This window comes from Bactrocera dorsalis, chromosome 2 (genome assembly GCF_023373825.1).
Source record: "Bactrocera dorsalis isolate Fly_Bdor chromosome 2, ASM2337382v1, whole genome shotgun sequence".
Lineage (NCBI taxonomy): Eukaryota > Metazoa > Arthropoda > Insecta > Diptera > Tephritidae > Bactrocera > Bactrocera dorsalis.
This window is the reverse complement of record NC_064304.1, coordinates 9,786,699-9,804,971: the sequence shown is the minus strand read 5'-3', so window position 1 is coordinate 9,804,971 and position 18,273 is coordinate 9,786,699. Positions and strand designations below refer to the sequence as shown.

At 37.1% G+C, this 18,273-nt stretch overlaps 1 protein-coding gene across 42 annotated transcripts in view; it reads right to left on the bottom strand.

Annotated features, from left to right (window-relative positions):
* Positions 1-208: 208 nt before the first annotated feature.
* LOC105234162 (nicotinamide/nicotinic acid mononucleotide adenylyltransferase 3) overlaps positions 209-18,273 on the bottom strand; it is a 35,933-nt gene continuing 17,868 nt past the window's right edge. For 20 of the 42 annotated variants that reach the window (XM_049447434.1, XM_049447435.1, XM_049447455.1 and 17 more), the window contains 4 exons: positions 18,134-18,235; positions 17,905-18,056; positions 14,379-14,568; positions 14,186-14,301 (listed from right to left, as the gene is read on the bottom strand). In XM_049447434.1, coding sequence (XP_049303391.1) covers positions 14,260-14,301; positions 14,379-14,568; positions 17,905-18,056; positions 18,134-18,235 — 486 coding nt within the window. In that variant the 3' untranslated portion in view covers positions 14,186-14,259. Of the gene's footprint in view, positions 868-954; positions 1,129-1,642; positions 1,839-5,103; positions 5,253-5,623; positions 5,776-5,853; positions 5,956-6,028; positions 6,269-14,185; positions 14,302-14,378; positions 14,569-14,622; positions 14,764-17,403; positions 17,452-17,904; positions 18,057-18,133; positions 18,236-18,273 lie in introns of those variants that run through there. The other 22 variants (XM_049447448.1, XM_049447442.1, XM_049447444.1 and 19 more) reach the window with 16 other exon arrangements.

Sequence of the window (18,273 nt, the reverse complement as noted above, 5' to 3'; positions counted from 1 at the left end):
CCGACCAGATATTCACCATGCGCCAAATCTCGGAAAAGACCCATGAAAGGAGAATCGACACATACCACTTCTTCGTAGATTTCAAAGCTGCTTTCGACAGCACGAAAAGGAGCTGCCTTTATGCCGCGGTGTCTGATTTTGGTACCTCCGCAAAATTAATAAGGCTGTGTAAACTGTCGTTGAGCAATACCAGAAGCTCTCAGAATCGGGAAGGGCCTCTGCGAGCCGTTCGATACCAAACGAGGTTTCAGACAAGGCGATTGCCTATCGTTCGACTTCTTCAACCTGCTTCTGGAGAAAATAGTTCGAGCTGCAGAACTAAATAGAGAAGGTACCATCTTCTACAAGAGTGTACAACTGCTGGTATCTACGCCAATTAAGAAGAAGAAGAAGAAATACGGGTGTACATATAACGTAATGCCGACAATCAAAATATCGAAATTTAAATCCCGACAGTCAAAACAAGTCTAAACACCGACAAATCACAATACCGGCAAATCAAGAAACGGTGGCGTTGTTCGTTCGAGGCCCTGCGGCCTCCGGCCACAAACACGCTCAGGATCATAACCCTTAGTCAGTAGAATTCTCTTTCTGTGCTTCGATAGAAATAAGGGCAGACAAGATAAAATATTTTTCTCATGTCGGCATTTTGGTTTGTCGGTATTTTGATTTTTCGGTGTTCCGATCTGTCGGTATTTTTTGTTTTAGCTGAATATTTAAATTTTGTCGGTATTTTGATGTGTCGACATTTTGAATTTCGATATTTTAAGTGTATCCCAAAAAATACGTCTACTTTCACTGACTACTTTTCACGGATACTACACCAATGTGTAGCACAGCATTTGCCTTTTTCTTTATGGCTTCGGACTGCAAAGAGAAGAAAGAGAATAACACATTTAATAGTAGATATCACATTTTTAACTTCCATCTCTAAAGAATAATTGACAAGCTCACTTTCAATTTTTGCGGCTAGTTATTTTCCTGCCTAATTTTGTGGCAAGTAGCTCCTCTGCCGGCTTCTCGCTTCTAGCCATTCACTTGGAAGGTTTTAGAGGCCAATAGTATTCCCATTTCCCCTTTTCTCTTACAGCTGCTATGGCCTTTCCCATGTTCTCTTCATCCCACTGCCTGCATTTTTTCGGCATATTTGGAACACATTTCAACAATAAAATGAAAGCATTAGCCTAATGCAAATAACACGGATAATATGGTACACTATACCATATTGGCCTCTCGCTGGTATGCCATATTACCCGTTTTCTTTACTATCACATTTTTTACTAATATTTTCAAAAATTCAAAAATTAATGTTTGACTACTTTCCGCGGTCTTGTTAGCATATAGAAATGTATGTATGCTTATACATATATCTGAGTTAGCATTTGTAAAATCATTGTGCGCATCCAAATGTAAACAAAAATGCATTATTTGATATACATATGTACGTACATATGAGGCTGTATGTATGTACATATGTATATTAGGACGAATAAATTTAAAAACGAGTTACATACATATGTACATGCTACCCTATACTAAATAGTTTTGCAAAAAAACAGGTGTACCATATTACTCGCCTGTATCATATTACCGACACTTACTCTATAAATTATTATTTTTTATTTAAAATTTTTATAATTACCTCATCCACACCACTGCCAGCGCGCTTTGTACCCTTCTTGAACGTCACCACCTGCACAACTTATCCTGGCCCATCTTCGCCGTCAGATGGCGAATTATTGACGGATGAGCTGGAATTAGTATTAACACGATTTAAATAAAAGTTGTTATATTTTTGTGGGTGTGTTGTTAAACGGTTTAGTCCAATCATATACTTACTAACCGCACAAAGTTTAAAGTAGCATAAGTAAAAACAATAATAAACATTTTTTAGTTTATTTTGAAAAGCTTGTGAGCATTTAAACACTGTTATTCACAAGAAATTTTAATGAAAAATGTAATTAAATATTTTTTAGACTATATAGAAGTAGGAAGGAACTATATGAGAACTACCTATACTGGGGGTGGCTAATAAAACATAAAAAAATTATAGAATTAACGTTTAAATAAAAAATATATATTTATTATATAATACCGAAAATGTTAACAAAATTAATTTTCAAATTTTTAATTCCAATACGGGATTGAAAAATGAAATTTTTTTTTTTAATACAAATACAGGATTGAACGATGAAAAATATTTTTTTTAAATGAAATACCGATTTGAAAAGTTAAATATATATTTTTTAATTCGAAATATCGCATTGAAAGAAACGAAAAAGTTAATACCAACTTTATGATAAAAAATTAAAAAAAAAAATTAAAAAACCTGTTTTTTTTTTCAATTCACATTTTTCGCGCTTGGGTACTTCGTTTTCGACCAAATTTAGTAAACTCTTCAAAAGGAAGCGTACATTTACATTTAAATGCTGCTAATTATACTGTTTCAGTTAGAAAAATGTAAATATTTTCTTTTACAAAGTAATTTTTTCAATAACAATACAGCGATTTTAAAAATAAAAAATATTTTATAATTTTTTAAATTTTTATTTCGATTATGGGATTCAAAATAAATCTTAAATTTTTTATTGCAATTTTGAAAAATTTATTTTTAATTCCAATTTTTAAAAATTCGAAAATGCTGGGTATTAAATATTAAATTGGAATTTCTAAAGCGGAAATTAAACATTTAAATAATAGTTTTTAAGATTAATTAAACATATCACAATTAATTATGTAGTTTTCAATTTCTGATACCGATTTTTTTTATTAAAAATTGTACTTTAAATATAATAATTACAATAAAAATTTAAATGGCAATTACCACAACCTGCGTACGTAAATTTATTAATGCATGTTTGTTTACATTTGGATGCGCACAATGATTTTATAAATGCTAACTCAGATATATGTATAAGCATACGTACATTTCTATATGCTAACAAGACCACGGAAAGTAGTCAAACATTCAATTTTGAATTTTTGAAAATAGAAAAATTTCAACAGTATTCTAAATCAACTATGTCTCGTCTGCACATAGAAATGTAGAGTAAGTGTGGGTAATATGGTACGCCTATTTTTTTGCAAAACTATTTAGTATAGGGAATCCTAATTATGCCAGCAGTTGTGAAATTTGAAAGAAAAGAAAAGAAAAAAATAATGGCACAGTTTTTTCTCAGTTGCTAAAAACACGTAATTTTACATGTCGGATATTTTTGCATAGTGAAATACTCGTAGAAGCTCTTTAGCACGCCGCAGTGAAAAATTGGTGAAGGAAATTTTTGTTTAAATCTATAGATAATTCACCAAACTTCATTTACGAAAGGTTATTTTGAAAGAATTTGATACTTGAAATAAAAATATTATTAAAAAATGTGATAGTAAAGAAAACGGGTAATATGGTATACCAGTGTAAGGCCAATATGGTGTACCATATTACCCGCGTTATTTGCATTAGGCTAATGCTTTCATTTTATTTTTGAAGTGTATTCCAAATATGCCGAAAAAACGTTTACGTACACCAACTGGCACTTCTTCGACAGGACAAAAGGATTCACACGCAAACGTCGCTTCCTTTTTTAATTTAGTAGAAAATGAGTATACCAAATATAAAATTCCAGCAACCCATATTTGGAATGTAGATGAGACAGGGCTGTCAGTGGTGCAATCTCGACAACCTAAAATAATTGCACAAAAAGGAAAGCGACAAATAGGCGCCATGACTTCCGCAGAACGTGGATCCTTTATAACTGTTATAACGTGCACGAGTGCTGGCGGGTCTTTCCTCCATATTTCATATTTCTTCTTCTTCTTCTTCTTTATTGGCGTAGACACCGCTTACGCGATTATAGCCGAGTCAACAATAGCGCGCCAGTCGTTTCTTCTCTTCGCTACGTGGCGCCAATTGGATATTCCAAGCGAAGCCAGGTCCTTCTCCACTTGGTCCTTCCAACGGAGTGGAGGTCTTCCTCTTCCTCTGCTTCCCGCGGCGGGTACTGCGTCGAATACTTTCGGAGCTGGAGTGTTTTCATCCATCCGGACAACATGACCTAGCCAGCGTAGCCGCTGTCTTTTAATTCGCTGAACTATGTCAATGTCGTCGTATATCTCGTACAGCTCATCGTTCCATCGAATGCGATATTCGCCGTGGCCAACGCGCAAAGGACCATAAATCTTTCGCAGAACTTTTCTCTCGAAAACTCGCAACGTCGACTCATCGGTTGCTGTCATCGTCCAAGCCTCTGCACCATATAGCAGGACGGGAATTATGAGCGACTTATAGAGTTTGGCTTTTGTTCGTCGAGAGAGGACTTTACTTTTCAATTGCCTACTCAGTCCGAAGTAGCACCTGTTGGCAAGAGTAATCCTGCGTTGGATTTCCAGGCTTTCATATTTCTTAGAAATAATAATAATCCCCTTCTTATGAAGGATGCTCCACCTGGAGCGAAATCTTCGTGCCATCTATCTCGATGGATACAAATGCCCATTTTCACAAATTGGTTTAGGCATTTTCTGGAACACACAAAACGACAAATATATTTCAAAGAGAAGTGCTATATTTCTTTTCGAAAATAATTAAGCCAAGGAGGCCTTTTTCTTTCATTTAATTTTATTTGAATTCTTTTTATAATAGATGCGTAATAAAACATCGAATATATTTAATCCACACCCTTTGTAAACGTTCATTACTCCCTTATTAATAATGTATTGTGCGGGAAAATGGTATAGTATATCATATATATGTATATATATATAATATGGTATAGTATACCATATTATTTTATTATTTTTCATAATTCCAATTTCTGACTTCTTTCACATTTTTAATCACAATTTTTATACCATATAATACTGCATTATGCATTATAAGTCAAGGGCTATATTTGCCAATATTAAAATACTAGAAACAATTCAGGTTTTGAAGGTTTCTGACGAATCTTTTCGCAGTTATAGCCAAAACACAAATTGGTATACCATATTACCCATATGCATACAAATGATATGGAAATACTCAACATTTCATTAGCATGCAGTTGATTAGTAAACTGAATTATTACAAATTCAAATACAAACAAATTGTCAATCAGTTTAAAGGCAACTCACTCTCCATTAATAGTTTCCACTTAATTGTGACAGGTTGTCGGTTTGTTTCTGCAATTTTTAATCGCATGAAACTGCTTTTTAAACTTGGACTTTTATAAGGCGGAGTGATGTTGTCGGAAAGAGCAATATTTACGGTAGTATTATGTCACCTAAAGCTCAGTTGACCCAGGAAAAGTTAAAATAGACAAAACGCAATGTTATGTAAGCTGAGTAGCTGTTCACAAATCAAAGCTCTTTCAAGTACTGACTTATTAATATTTTTTTAATTTTGTTGATGTAATGATGTTAAACTTTTACTATACTATGATGAAATTCTCAAGGGCAAAAGGGATCAGATAATAAAATCGCCGAAACCGCGAAAGTTTCAAACTTTTAGAATCGGACTTTCGTCAAAATAAAATCTATGCTGAACTATATCCTAGTGCTTTTATGTATGTATCTATTAATAAATATCATGAACTACTTGAGTACCCAAGTAAATATACATGCATAAAATATTTTATAAATGAGTGTAACTTACGTTTTACAATTAAATAGTCCTTGCATTTGAATATAGTCAATAACCCTGTCATCAAGCAAGTATTTCACAGACTGATCGCGCGATATGAGACGTCGTATTAATGTTGAACTCATCTCGTTTGGTACCCAATTCGTTATTAACGTAATATGTTTCTTTAAAAAGAAAAAAAAAGATATCAAAATAATTTTGTGACCACTACTAATCAAAACAAAACTGTTGATAAATCATACCTGATATCTTGTCAACATATTGGATTCGAAAATGAATTTTCCAGGATTAGAGCCATAACGTGAGATAACCACTAAACCGTGATTGGAAACAATATCTTCAATCTTAAACAAATAAACAAATGAATGAAATTGGATATGAAATGTCTGAAATATATGTATTTGCGCTAATGCATACATCCTTATCTGCCCATAATCCCGGCACCGCAAATGATTCAAGTAAATCAGCTCCACACAACAATTTCAGTTGCACACCATCCTGCCGCTCACGCAAACCGGCAGGCATCCAACCAGGTAGAGTACCATTCATGTTATTTTCTAGTGGTGAGTTGATGTAGTTATTCATATGGTTTTGATGGTACTGCAGAACGGAGATTGTGCGCGACCATTCCGACTGCTTTATTTCCCAGTCCGAAGGCTTAAAAGTAATAAAGTAAAGAAGTTAATAAATAAAGCCTGTAGAGATGTTAAAACAAACTTACTTTGATCCATGTTGAGGATTGCAATGCTAATTTCAACATAGCAAATCGATGTGTACCAGCCACGAGTCCTTTCTTCTGATATGAATCGTGTGTGGGCGAAACGATGCCACCAATTACGTGATGCGTTCCTTGAGTTTTGTAATAATCACGTGCAATTTCTATATTTCAAAGGAAAAATACAATAAATATATATTCGCATATTTAATATGAAAGCGCTTAATAGTATTTCACAATCTTACCGAACATGCGAAAGTGCATTGGTGTCGGTGGGTTGAAACAGCCACAGGCTATTAGTACAATCCGAGGCACATTGGACATTCTGATTGTTTATAATAATTCTTCTTGAACAATTCTTGTCTTGAACAATAAAGAGAAAAATATCCAAGTACATTTTGCAATTTTTGAACACAAAATTACATACATACATATGTGAATATGTGAACATTATGCGTACGGTTTTTTAAAATCTGTTTACATATACACATAATTATAGACATATGACATGGTCTTTCAAGATGTTATCAAAACCTCTATTACTCAAAGCAAAGAAATACATATGTATATAAATATAAAACTTAAAAAGCCCATATTATATATGTATATAATTATATTAATTAAATATTTAAGTAATAATACCAATATGACTTTATTATATTAACAGCTTTAATGGAATTCATCATTAAATGGGTCAAATTGCACATACATATTATATATACTTATATACTTATGTGCTTTGATATCAAATGTATGGAGAATTTCTATAAATGAGGTGATGGGAGGATGGAGTCATGTGTAGAAGTTCACGCAAGTGAGGAAAGTGGCTCAAGCAGCTCACGACTTCCGGTCTTTGACCAAGTGTCCTCTGGGTAGCCTAAAAACATCCGTTTGAAGGCGAGCTAAAGTGGGAAGGCGAAACATCCCCTACATAGGGTTGTGCGCTGGGTTTGGGACCCGCCACGTAAAAAAACAGTACCAATGAAAACTAACGACAGCATCGGATGAGAAACCCCCGTTTTGATGACGACCATGGCAAACGACATAAGGACTATGATTTGAGGTCATGCACCTGGAATGTCCGGTCCCTTAATTGGGAAGGTGCCACTGCCCAGCTGGTTGATGTCCTCGTGAAAATAAAGGTTAACATCACCGCCGTCCAAGAAATGCGATGGACGAGACAAGGACTGAGACAAGTAGGTCCTTGTAGCATTTACTACAATGGCCATATAAAGGAGCGCAAGTTTGGTGTTAGATTCGTGGTGGAAGAGAGACTCCGTCGCCGAGTACTATCATTCACTCCTATGAATGAACGTCTAGCCACAATCCGCATCAAAGCGAGGTTCTTCAACATATCACTGATTTGCGCCCACGCCCCGACGGAAGAGAAGGACGATGTGACCAAAGATGACTTTTATGAGTGCTTGGAGCGCACTTATGAGAGATGCCCCCGCCACGATGTCAAAATCGTGCTTGGCGACTTCAACGCCAGGGTAGGCAAAGAAGGTATCTTTGGCACTACGGGCGGTAAATTCAGCCTCCACGAGGAAACATCCCCAAATGGGTTGAGGCTGATCGACTTCGCCGGGGCTCGAAATATGGTTACCTGTAGTACTAGATTCCAGCATAAGAAAATACATCAAGCTACCTGGCTGCCTCCGGATCGAAAAACTACCAACCAGATCGATCATGTTGTGATAGACGGAAGACACGTCTCCAGTGTTTTAGATGTGCGTGCGCTCCGAGGTCCTAACATCGACTCGGACCCCTATCTTGTTGCAGCCAAGATTCGCACCCACCTCTGTGCAGCAAAAAACGTACGCCAACAAACACAAGGAAGGTTCGACGTCGAGAAGCTGCAATCACAACAGACAGCCGAACGATTTTCTACTCGGCTTGCACTGCACTCCTGCTCTCTGAGAGCACTCGTCAACAACTCGGTATAAGGGAACTGTGGGACGGCATTTCAAACTCCATACGTACAGTTGCAATCGAAACTATTGGTTTTCGGAAAGTGCAAAAGAACAGCTGGTATGATGAGGAGTGCCGTGTCGCAGCGGAGAGAAAACAGGCTGCCTACCTCGCAACGTTACGATCGACCACAACACGTGCGGGATGGGATAGATACCGAGAGTTGAAGAGGGAAGCGAGACGCATTTGTAGACAGAAAAAGAAAGAGGCCGAAATGCGTGAGTACGAAGAGCTTGATAAGCTGGCCGACAGAGGTAATGCTCGAAAAATCTACCAAAAAATGCTGCGGCTTACAGAAGGTTTCAAGATCGGAGCATACTCTTGTAGAACCCCCAAAGGTGATCTAGTCACCGATACCCAGAGCATACTTAAATTATGGAGGTAACACTTCTCCAGCCTGCTGAATGGCAGTGAACGTACAACGCCAGGAAAAGGCGAGCCCGACTCCCCGATCGATGACGATGGAGCAGACGTTCCATTGCCCGGCCATGAAGAAGTTCGAAAAGCAATTACCCGCCTGAAGAACATCAAAGCGACGGGGGCCGATGGATTGCCGGCCGAGCTATTCAAACACGGACAAAAGCGTGCCCAACGATTAGAATTTAAGTGTGCTCTGCCCAATCCATAAAAAAGGAGACCCCATAATCTGCGCCAACTCCCGTGGGATAAGCCTCCTCAACATCGCATATAAGGTTCTATCGAGCGTAGTGTGTGAAAGACCGTCAATAAACTGATTGGACCTTATCAGTGTGGCTTTAAACCTGGCATATCAACAACCGACCAAATATTCACCATGCGCTAAATCTTGGAAAAGACCCGCAATGCAATGCAACTCCACATCGAACTGACAAAATGTCAATTCTACCCGCATTTGGATACAAACCACATAAACCACAACCACCACGATACTCCTCGAGGGGCCAGTCCGCTTGAGCAGATTGGAGTTACCTCCAAGGGCTCCTGCTCCCCGTGGTACCAGAATTAAGTCTCCGGTCAGACCTCGTAGCCGAAACTACTACCAGTTGAGCTTCCATACTGCTCTGGACTAGTGGCCAATAGAGAAGGTGGGGTTGGATGCCACTACCACACAAAATGCACACAACACAACACTCATACTAAAAACTAACCCTAATTCACAGTTAAACGCCTTCGCCGCTTAAATAATTCACGCGCATACAACCCTAACAATTTGGCATTCCGACTAGTGGAGATCACACCACTAACATCTAAGTGCCCATTCGTCCAGCTAATCCCCATACTACCCAAATCCCTAATGTCTGAGTACATCGGGCATTCTGCAATTACATGCACCCAATCCTCAACCCCCGCCACACAAGAACAACCGGACCTATCAGGCAGGTGCCTCTATCCATCATGAGATTCCAAATATATGGACCACAGATGGAACCTTGCGGGCAGCAACGAACCCCCTCAATCTCCACACTTCCATTCATACCAACTACAGAAGCTTTTCTGTCCGAAAAATAGCTCCGCCAAAGAGCAATTTCCGGACAGCGAAGCTCCTCCAGCCGTTGTACCACCCGATCCCAGCTTAGGTAATCAAACGCTCCCTTAAAGTCAACAAATATGCCAAGGACATATTTATTAACATTTTCCATAACAACATTCTGTACATACAACCAAGCATCTTCTACACTGCGTCCTTCCCTAAATCCAAACTGCCTATCCGACCACATACACCTCGTTAGCTCCTGAAGTCGTTCCACCATTACTCTCTCCAGCTTTCCAAGTACTGGAAGGAGACTGATGCCCCGATAAGAACGAGGATCGCTCCTGATCTTATCAGGGGATGTCAGGAGAGGAACAAACCTAACTGTTTTTCACTCACGTGGAAAATATCCCTCCCAAACGCACTTATCATAAATAGCCTACAGGTATTCAGGAATGAACAAGCTTTTGCACATCTCTCCGTTTAAACCAGCCAAATCGGGAGACCGTTTAAACCTAACCAGGCCAAAAGCGTACCCCAACTCCCAATATGTATCTCATGGAGGGCTTGAGGTACTTGCACCTCCGACCTGGGAAAGAACGCACCTAACAGAACCCCCGCACACTCTCTCCACGACGATAACAGAGTGTCACCGACACGAAGAGAGGTGATATCCGGACTTCTACGATCTCTGCAGATCCTATAGAGCTGACCCCAGGGATCGTTCCTATTCTCCCTAACAAAACTCCTCCACTCATCCTCCTTAAATTTGACTAACATTTCCATATAATCCCTATTCGCACAAATAAATTCATACCTAAGCTGGAACAACCTATCAGAATTGAACCGCCGGGGGCGTTGAAACTTACGCCTCAATCGCCTGACAGTCCTCCTCTTCAAGGTTAGCTCACGCGTCCACCATTTAATTATAGTAACCCTACAAGACTCAAAACTACCAAAAACGCCCCCAAACTACCTCATAGAGACGAGCAATTTGCTCGTCCACCCCCGACACCTCAAATTCTCTAAGCGGTATACAAGATACCGCTTCCCTAACCGAGAGTCCTTATTGGTTCCAGTCAGTATCAATGGTACGCCATCGCCGCAATGGACTCACATAAGCTGGGGGAAGGGACCAAGGAGTAACCATAACTTGAATCAAATTATGATCACTCAATCCCCACTCTCCCCTTACCTCCCACTTAACACTAAAGGCCCTACTTGCTGCCTCAATTATAAACGTCACGTCAATATCACTCACACCCCTAGGCTCACCGAAAGTATACCCCTCACTGGGCTCATTCAGAACGTAGAGGCCATTAACCACCACCCATTCACTTAATGCCTCACTTCGACTGTGGCTCCGATATCCAGACGAATGCCGGGATACCTTACTGAACCACATCGAAGACGAGGCATTCGCATCCAACCCCAGAATAAATGAACTACCACCTACAAGAAGTAGATGCATATCCATGTATCCCAGGTAGTGCTCTGGAGGCTCGCTATATTTGCAGTACAAACTAGCCACAACCATTCTACCGAACACCCCCTCAATAGCTACACAAACACCAAGCTGTGAAGAATTCAAAACTACACAATCATAGCTTGGATTCACTGCAGTGAATTCACAACCGAAAAGACCCTAAAACCCCCAGGAAGACCCCTAACCACACCATTAGTGGCGTAGGGCTCCTGGAGTAAAGCACTACTTCACCTACTCTCAGTCATACAACCCCAGTCAACGACGGAGCTATCCGGTCGCACCCGGAAGGAAAACCACTTGATGTAGCACCTACCTGCCTCCAAGAAGGCTGACATCAACTTGTCCGTACCCTCAAGGACGACATTGGTCCTACCATCAGCGGCCACTGTCCAGGGGCGACTGACCATCTTCACGTCAGACTTCTGGGACGCCGGGCATCATGAACCCTCACTCCAAGTGAGGGACCCACCTCCTTCACCATCTTTTTAATAACTTTCTTAGAGGAAGTTGCAGGCCCCTTGCTCTTAACAATAACCGGCACAGACCTACCCGGCGGCGAAAAGTGCCCCCACAACTTCCTCTAAGGGCATCAACCTGGCCACGAAGATGGGCATTCTCGGTTATTTGCGTCTTCAGGAGTTCCTCACACTTAGAAGCAAACACCAGCAGCCCCTTCGCAACCTCTTTTTCAAAATGCTTTGCCCCAAAAACCAATCCACTCATCTCCCCATTCAATATTTTTGCAGCCACAACATGGCTAGCAACCCTCTTCCAACTCAACACGCTGACGTGTCCACCATCACGGTTGCAGACCCTGACCCATCACTCCCAGCCAGAGATTCAATCCTCTTCTTCCGTGGCAGAGGCATCCCCATCTTAGGAATTCACCTACCAAGTAGGCTGATCCGCCGGCAAATAAAAACACTAACGCAGAAATGACGAGTACAGGGAAAAAACCCGGATCAGCTGCTCGCCGGGCGCGTGTGACTGAACACACAGAAAAATCTATCAAGCGCGCAAGAACGCTCAGTACTCGTAGCAGTCGCCACCCGAGCGGTTGACTGCAGCGAAAAAACGCGAGGGCACACCCCACAACCTAAGCACAAAGCCCAGAAAGGCCACTCAAAACGGGTGCCGGACGGAACTTTGTCCCCCTACCACCCCGAGTCCACCGATGTGGAAAATGAACCAAGTCACAGCGTGGGTTCAAAAGCTCACCACTACGACCAAACAAGTCGCAAAGCTAGCACTTCTCGCACAAGGACAGGCACCGGCACCTGTTAAGCAAAAACTGCTCAAGTCCCCCTCGTAACACGGGCAACTGACCGTTAGACGCTTAGCACAACTCAACCCGACAGGCAATTCAGCCGGCAGAGAACACCAACGATACGGTACAGCTCTGAAACTGAGTGACAGTTCAGCAACTACAACCGTATGGCAGTCCACGTAACCGCAAAAAATACCTGTTGCAAAACCCACTTTGCCCCCACACTCAACAAAGAACTACTTGCTCTACCCGCCTAACGAATTCAAAAATCCAAAAATCCACCTGCTCCAAGAAACACCTAACTCGAAAAATCACCTACTCTAGTAAAAACACTTGCTACAAAATTCTGTGCGAGCACACACAACCAAACAAAACTACCTTGAAAAACCAAAAACCTACTCTAGCAAATTGTGAAAATTTCTGTATGAACAAACGAGTGTTCACACACACAAACAAGTTTTCACTTGTTTTCTCCCAACGCCTACACTTCGATTTCAGAAAAAATTATTAAAAATTAATACTGAAAACGTCAGAAAACAAAAAATTATGCTACCACGGCCTATGATAATGAAAACGAAATGCCCCTAACACAAAACAACAACAAAGAAGCGTACTTACATGTATTCCTCAGCTCGAAATTGTATTTATATTTATATATATATTTTTTCAAATATTTTCACACAAAAATGCGAGCGCACGTCTTCACACACTGAATCACAACTATAGAATGATCGTTTACATGCAATCAAAATTTATAGTATTACGAGTATAAATTACAAATTATTGGGGTTTTGGATTTCGTGTTTTTTATTTTTATTTGGTTTTAGCTTAGCTTAATTATTTTAATTTATATCTTTTACGTGTGTATTTTGTGATTTAATAGATATTTTTATACAAGGTTGCAAATAATTGATTTTGTAATCTTAAATAGTTTTCGGATTTCAAATCCCAAATACCGGATTAAAAAGTAAAAGAAAATTAATGCTAAACGTAATTAAAAATAAAAATAATTTAATAAAAAAATATATGGATTATAAAATTAAAATATATTTTTTAACTCCAATGCTGGATTGGAAGATTAAAATTATTTTTGTTTTTTAATTCCAAGTACCGGATTGAACGATGAAAATATTTTTAAATCAAAATATGCTAATTTACGATTGAGGATTAAAATAAAAAATTCATAAAATAATTGAATTTAGATTTTTTCGCGCTTGCTCACTTCCTTTATACAATCAAACGAATTATATTTCAACAATTTTTAATTCCGATTTTGCAACTGAAAAATTAATTTAAAAAACTAAACATTGAAAATCTAATTATACCCTAAATTATTGTATAAAAAATTACGCAACCCTGCTCGTCTATGCATACATTACTTTGGTGAATTTAGTGAGAAAAATTCAGAATTGTGATATGCTGTGCATTTAAAGATACGACTATTTTATGCCTAGGAAAATAAGCGTTTTGAAATTCATGAAGTGCTAAGATAGCTTTCTGCTTTAATCGAATATTATAGTTTATAAGTTCCACCACACCAAACTGCATGTAACTGCAAATTATTGACAAACATCACACATACACATATTATATTAGAAGTTTCATTTCAGTTAAGCGTAAGCAAGTATAAATTATTTGAATATTTTTTTCACTTTCAGCAAGCACTCTCAATTTACAGCATCCTTTTTACATCCATTATTTGGCTGCAACATCATTCACATGTTTTCTAAGCGCTATCAGGAACATTACTCCAATGACTTTAAACATTCACAGCATCTGTCTTTTTCTTTTTGGCGTCGGACTGTAAAGAGAAGAAAACAAATAACACAATTAATAAAAAAGTAATGTTTTTTTTTAATTTAAAATTCTTATATTTACCTCATCCCAACCACTGCCAGCGCGCTGGATCTCCGTTGCAACTTTTGTACCCTTCTCGGACGTCACCACCTGCACAACTTGTCCTGGCCCATTACGACTTGGTAGCAACTTCTTGGCTGCGGCGATGTTCTCATTGCCACCACAACAAAACACGTTCATGCTTGACGGCTTACGGTTATCTAAATTGAAACTATTTAGAAAATTTTTAATAGAATAGTCGCTCTGATCCATATGCACAGCCTGCACCGGCTCATCGGCATCATCTTCGTCATCAGATGGCGAATTATTGACGGATGAGCTGGGATTAGTATTAACACGATTTAAATAAAAGTTGTTATATTTTTGTGGGTATGTTGTTAAACGGTTTAGTCCAATCATATACTTACTAACCGCACAAAGTTTAAAGTAGCATAAGTAAAAACAATAATAAACATTTTTTAGGTTATTACGAAAAGCTTGTGAGCATTTAAAAACTGTTATTCACAATAAATTTTAATGAAAAAAGTAATTAAATATTTTTTAGACTATATAGAAGTAGGAAGGAACTATATGAGAACTGGAGGTGGCTAATAAAACATAATAAACTTATAGAATTAACATTTAAATTTAAAAAAAATATTTATTATATAATACCGAAAATGTTAAACAAAGTTAATTTTAAAATTTTTAATTCCGAATACAGGTTTGAAAGATGAAAAATATTTTTTTTTTCAAATACCGGATTGAAAGCTGAAAAATAATTTTTTAATTCAAAACCCGGATTGAACAATGAAAAGTATTTTTTAATTCCTATACCGGATGGAAAAACTAAAAATATTTTTTTCTTCCAAATGCCGGATTGAACGCTGAAAAATATTTTTTTTTAAATCCAAATACCGGATTGAAAGATGAAAAACGTTTTTTTTTAACTCCAAATACGGGATTGACGGATGAAAAATATTTTTTTAATTCTAAATATCGGATTAAAAAGAAATATTTTTTTTGATTCCAAATACCAGTTTGAAAAAAAAAAAAAAACACAATAATTTTAATCCTAACTTTATAATTAAAAAGTAAAAATATGTTATTTTCGAATTCACATTTTTCGCGTTTGCGTACTTCGTATTCCACCATTTTTGTCGACTTTTGAAAAGGAAGGCATATATTTAATAAAATTTTAACTAGTTCAAAATTGTTGTTCTTATTTACATTTAATTCCTTTTAATTCTAGTGCTTCAGTTAGAAAAATTTAAATATTTTCTTTTTCATCTCTCTAAGTAATTGTGTTAATATATTACAGCGGTTTTTTAAATAAAAAATATTTTAACATTTTTTTAATTTTATTTAGATTATGGGATTCAAAGATAAGTTTTCAATTTTTAATTACAATTTTCATAAATTTAAATTTTTAATTCCAAATTTTCGAAAAATTAAACTATTAATTCCAATTTTTGAAAATTCCAAAATGTTAGGTATTAAAAGTTAAATGGAAATTTCTAAAGTGGTAATAAAACATTTAAATACTGCTTTTAAAATAAATTAAAAATAAAAAAATTAAATTTTCAAGTTCTGATACTGATTTTTTGATTAAAAATTATATTTAAAAATTTTAATTAATTAAAATTATATTTTAGTTTTATAATTCCAATCAAAATTACGATAAAAATTTAAAAGGGAATTAAATATTGAAATTACATATAATTTTTTATCCAAAGAACTTCCTGTAAAATATTTGCAACTCTGCCTACACTACTATATATGTATATACCTGTTTTAATATATTTCTCCTAAGCATACATACATATGCACATACGTGCATACATATACATATCGCTCATTTGCTGCAAGACCGGCATAAGTCAAAAAAATCGATTTTCCAGAAAACGCGTTAAAAGTTTTCAACTGACTCCAACCTTACACGGAAAACAGGAAATATATTCTCTTCTCAAGCGGAGCATATAAGAGGTATTCATATGAATTTTTCACTCAACATGAAGTATGATATAACGAACAATTCTGCAGCATTAACTCAAAAATCACATTTTTTGATTTATGCCGGTCTTGCAGCATGTACAAATGAGCATCCTCCCCCGACCTCAACACACACACCACATTACCACACCACATCGTTTCAAAACTTACATCACTAACACGCAACCTTCACCACATCACACCACATCGACTCAAACTTACATCACTAACACGCAACTTTCACCACAGTACGCTTACAACCCACATCCTACACTACTCGTGAGAGCATTTACACACCGACATCTACACACATCAGCACACATGTACACCAACACCCATCACATCATCCGATTCAGCACCAACGGGATCCAGGAAGGACCGATAAACGGATCGACTAGTTCAGTTCGTTTGCGACCTTAATAACGATCGGTGCGACATCACTTCTACGCGTCCCGCTTCTAATCCGCTAATACAATTTATTAATACAATTATCCGATATTAATCTTCACTATTTTCCATACGTATAACCAGTGCAAATCGTTTGGTTTTTTTGATTGAAAATAAACGGCTGTTTTGATATCTACTCCCATTAACGGATAAACTAGGTAGTATTTCCTTCCGCGACTTTATTTTGTGATTTCAAAACCCCAAAAGGTGAGTGCACAAAATTTACATTGGTCCTTCGAAACGATGTGGTGTGGTAATGTGGTGTGTGTGTTGAGGTCGGGGGAGGATGCTCATTTGTACATCGCAAATGAGCGATATATTAAATGATAGATGTTTGTTTACATTTGAATGCGCATAATAATTTTACAAATGCTAACGCAGATATACATACATTTCTATGTGCTATTAAGACACACGGAATATATTAATTTTAAATTTTGCAGAATATAAATCGGTCATAGAGTAATCCGAAATCGACTTCTATGCCTCGTCTGCACATAAAAATGCACATATGTATTTGTATGAAATGATATGGAAACACTCAACATTTTATTAGCAAACTTTAGTAAACTGAATTATTACAAATTTAAATACAAGCAAATTGTCAATCAGTTTAAAGGCAACTCACTCTCCATTAATAGTTTCCACTTAATTGTGACAGGTTGTCGGTTTGTTTCTGCAATTTTTAATCGCATGAAACTGCTTTTAAAACTTGCACTTTTATAAGGCGGAGTGATTTTGTCGGAAAGAACAATATTTAGTATTATGTTACCTAAAGCCCAGTTGACCCAGGAAAAGTTAAAATAGACAAAACGCAATGTTATGTATTGAGTAGCTGTACACAAATCAAAGCTCTTTCAAGTACTGACTTATTAATATTTTATTTTTATTTTGTTGATGTAATGATGTTAAACTTTTACTATACTATGATGAAATTCTCAAGGGCAAAAGGGATCAGATAATAAAATCGCCGAAACCGCGAAAGTTTCAAACTTTTAGAACCGGAAATTAAATCTATGCTGAACTATACCCTAGTGCTTTTATATATAAATCAATAAATATCATGAACTACTTGAGTACCCAAGTAAATATACAGGCATAAAATATTTTATAAATAAGTGTAACTTACGTTTTACAATTAAATAGTCCTTGCATTTGAATATAGTCAATGACCCTGTCATCGAGCAAGTATTTCACAGACTGATCGCGCGAAATAAGACTTCGTATTATTGTAGAACTTACTTCGTTTGGTACCCAATTCGTTATTAACGTAATATGTTTCTTTGGTAAGAAAAAAAAGACATCAAAATAATTTTGTGACCACTACTAATCAAAACAAAACTGTTGATAAACCATACCTGATATTTTTTCAACATATCTGACTCCAAAATGAATTTTTCAGGATTAGAGCCATAGCGGGATATTACCACTAAACCATGATTGCACACAATATCTTCAATCTTAAAAAAATAAGCAAATGAATGAAATTGGATATGAA